The sequence below is a fragment of the Hylaeus volcanicus genome, chromosome 6, assembly GCF_026283585.1.
Source record: "Hylaeus volcanicus isolate JK05 chromosome 6, UHH_iyHylVolc1.0_haploid, whole genome shotgun sequence".
NCBI classification, from domain to species: domain Eukaryota; kingdom Metazoa; phylum Arthropoda; class Insecta; order Hymenoptera; family Colletidae; genus Hylaeus; species Hylaeus volcanicus.
In genome coordinates this window covers 3,193,667-3,197,504 of record NC_071981.1, presented here as the reverse complement: position 1 = coordinate 3,197,504, position 3,838 = coordinate 3,193,667, and the positions used below count along the sequence as shown (strand labels likewise).

Genomic DNA, 3,838 nt, shown 5'->3' with positions numbered 1-3,838 from the left:
TTGTACTATATAACCGTACTATAATTTACTATTATTATTATTATTATACATTAGAATACCTATATTAGTAGAATAGTTGACTGTAATTGACCATATATTTTTGAATTGAACATATACAAATGATACATATTATTTTACAATGTATAACATAATTATACCATAATTTTTATTCTGCAGCTATAACGTCTCAATGAATCGTCATATTGTTACAAAAATTGGCAGAGATACGTGCCCTGAGTCCGTACATTTAATTCGCGCGGCAATATTTTCTATCAAACGTTCACCAGCGAGAAAAAGAGCTTCCTAAGTACTAGCATTCATTCCAACTCGCAAGTTGGCGCTCCTCTTAATTGCGATTTTCACGGGACGCTTGTTCGCATCGCACGGAACACAGTTCGGGACGAGTCCGTCCGCCCCTTGGTTCCACGCCTTTTACATTTTCGTTTCCTTCGGACCGCGGGATCAACGGACTCGTTTCCGTTTCTTGTGATCAGTGGCCCGATTTTAAAGAGGTCGGTACCACCGCGCCCCCAGATGTAATCACGCCGGCACGTAAGTACCGAGGCGTTTCGTTTGGGTTCTCCTTACCGAGCCTAAGAAGGTTACCGTCGAGACATCTGTCCTTTCGACCGTTGGTAAACGTATCTTTCAGCAACCGAATGATGGAAAAATAAGGAAACAGAAGGGAAATGTTAACAGGCGGGCAATTTCGAGATTTAGAAAGTGATTCTTGAATTTTTTTATGGTTAATATTTCTGTGCTTTGAATCGAATATTGTTCGTTCAGGACAATAACGACACTTTGCTAATAAGGGACTCCGTTATTGGAATCTCAGTACCATTATTTCGGTAATGAATCATTGGTGTAGTATTAGTACAGTAATATTTATACGATAGAAATATTTGTGACCCAAATATGATCATTAGAATTCTCCATTCTATCTACGTAAAGTAATCGAATTTCTCCGGTGGTTCTGCTTGAAAAATTCTAAGAGTCAAAAGATTGAAAATACTGTTCGATACTGCAAGTTTAGGACAACATTTTGATTTTTGTAATTTTAGGTGAATCAGAGAGATGAAGGATCTACCGGCGTATATGTTGAATGACATAAAGGTGTCCGAACCGTCGACGAGTGCCTCGAATACTTCCATAGATTTCGACAGGCCGCAGTCGAAACGAAGCGTGTATAGTATATGCGTTACTGCAATCGATGTCGTTAACCATATACTCATTATATGCATGACGGCGTTCATTCTATCCTACACGGCAAAGTCCTTCGAAGTTATAGATCTTCACGTCACCCTCTGCACGTTAGGGGTATGTATACTAACAATAAACCGCAACCTAAATAAATGAAAATTTCTTCAACCCTTTCAGACCTGGCGTTCACAATCGAGGACGCATAAGATAATTCTTGGAAAAAGAATATAACCTTGGAAAAGTATGAAATAATTTTTATTTGAACTGTATTATTATTCACCAACTCTTGATGAATTTGATTAAATTATTAAATACAGCGTTCGATATTGTCGTCCCTACCAAAAAACTAACCCAGCCCGGAATAAAAAATGTTTAATTTCGCGCTGCCTCCGAAAATGTTGCATCGTATTTAATACGCTTCTGATGAGTAATAATGCGGTTTAAATATGTAGAAATTATTTCATTCTATTAAACTTCATTATTTCATTCTTTCACACTTTTAATGTTTCTCGAAGTCGGTCATATATTTTGTTTCTAAGAATTAATTTGATTTCTTCCATGGCAATTTTAGTCCAAGTCAACCCGAACAATAATTCAGGTCTGAAAGAGGTTAAGAAATCCGTGGCATGAGAAAGTTTTGGTGGTCAAAGCGTTGAGGAAGCTCGATTGGTCGCGGGAACGGAAGAAAAAGGTGAAGGGAATACTCTCAGGGCGAAGAAGTTCACGCAACCTTGCCCAAGAGTCTCCTCCGCAGTTCGAGACGATTGCACGCGATTCAAATTGCTCCATTTATTTTCCACTTACACACTTGGACGCACCTATACACACACGCAGATTCAGTCTGAACGCCTCGCGAAAGATCGAATTTCAAGAATGACCGCGCGACTCTCTCCCCTAGGAGGGAGACAGAGGGTAACCGAGGTGGCCAAAGAAGTTCTAACGACTTGGCCAAACGACTCCGAACTTCCAACCCCTTCTGACGGACTCGATCTTACCCCTTTCAGTACGTCCTACTGATGTCAGAGGCCATTGTCGTCCTGGCTGGTGAAAGCATCTTGACGAACTTTCTGTCGCGTCGTGCCAAGAGCCACATCCACTGGATTCTCCAGGTCCTAGGGCTGATCTGCATCATCGGTGGTGTGGCGGTGATGTATCGAGCGAAGAAGAACATTCATTTCAGCACTATTCACGCGAAACTGGGTATCGCCTCGTTGGCCATCACGATCTTCCTGACCATCTGCGGTTACCCGGTCCTCGTCGCTGCGAAACTACGAAAATTGATCCGACCGGTGATCATCAAATTCGGCCACAACTTGTTGGGCATCGCCTGCTTCGTGATTGGAATGGCCTCGCAATGTACCGGCCTTAATTATTCCACGATGGAAGAATACTACAAGGCTCGTCATAGCCGGGTGGTTTCCATAATCGTCACTGCCCTCATCACGATACTCACGTTAAGGGGCGCCTTGGTGTCGCTCTCCAGACAGTTCGTGGCGATGTTTAAATAATTGAGGAAATTTAGAGAGAAGAATTTTTAGATTCGCGGTGGATCGAGCAACGATGACGTAATGATTAAGTATTAGGTCGTCCTGTAAGTTCGTTCTGTAGGATGAGGCAATATTTAACCGTTTGACTGCTAAGCAATTCTTGCAAGAACGCGCGAAAACTGCGGGACATATTTTCACTTGATGTTGTCAAAGACATTGTCAAGACACACTGAAACTCGCAGCGGAAACGGTTAATGAAAAAACTACAGAAATTTTATAGTGACTGTATAATGACGTCAGAAACGTAGGAAAATATTGTAAAACGAGAGAAATTACGCTAAAGGGTATCTCTCGTATATTAATTCGAGTAACAGAAAAATAAGTGGCATGAATTTATGGGACGACCTAATATTAATGACTGTGGCGCAGAGTCTATGCTACTGTGGCTGTCTAGGGCGGGCCTATTCTACTGCGGCTGTTAGCGCGTAGCCTGTGGTACTGTGGCTGTCTAGCGCGGGGCTATTCTACTGCGGGCGCTCCACCGGCGCCACGGGATACTCGCGCTCTTGTTCGGACTTTTCTTTTAATATCTCCTTAACGAAGCCTCGGACAATATTTTCGCTAAGGAAAATACCTTGTTTCAAATCACCTCCCGAACCACCCTTTTCAAGAACCTTCAATATTTTCGGGACACCCTGCATTTATAGTAAAAAAGGTTCCCCTTGTAGTGTAATATGATCCTAATCTTTTTTCTAACCTTATTTTCCTAACCTTTTAATATGATCCTAAGCTTTTTTTCCTCGGACCTCTTTCTCTTTCACTCTCTATCCTTTTTTACACTCGATTCAAATCTACACTCGAGTCAAATTTACATTTCTATGTAAATAAACACAGAATAGAAACCTCGACTGGATAGATGCAATGTTTATGTCCCGATTTTCTTGCATTCATCCAGCCTTTACTGTAGTTAGCTGTTCCTCTGCTCGTATATTAAAGTGCCAACGATCCTTCGGAACTTATCAAGTCGTAACGTATGAAACGTCCGTTTCCTAGGAAGGTCAAAATAGAAACGCCAACGCAGGAACTGGCCGCCATCACAATCTATCTTTCGAGTCCTTTTGACTTTACCCGGCGTCCAGGTCGGGTGATCT

General features: G+C 41.8%; 1 protein-coding gene across 2 annotated transcripts in view; it reads left to right on the top strand.

Moving 5' to 3' along the window:
* LOC128878391 (probable transmembrane reductase CYB561D1) overlaps positions 1–3,600 on the top strand; it is a 5,814-nt gene extending 2,214 nt beyond the window's left edge. For both annotated transcript variants that reach the window (XM_054126547.1, XM_054126546.1), the window contains 2 exons: positions 1,062–1,317; positions 2,205–3,600. In XM_054126547.1, coding sequence (XP_053982522.1) covers positions 1,075–1,317; positions 2,205–2,708 — 747 coding nt within the window. In that variant the 5' untranslated portion in view covers positions 1,062–1,074 and the 3' untranslated portion in view covers positions 2,709–3,600. The remainder of the gene's footprint in view (positions 1–1,061; positions 1,318–2,204) is intronic.
* Positions 3,601–3,838: the final 238 nt, after the last annotated feature.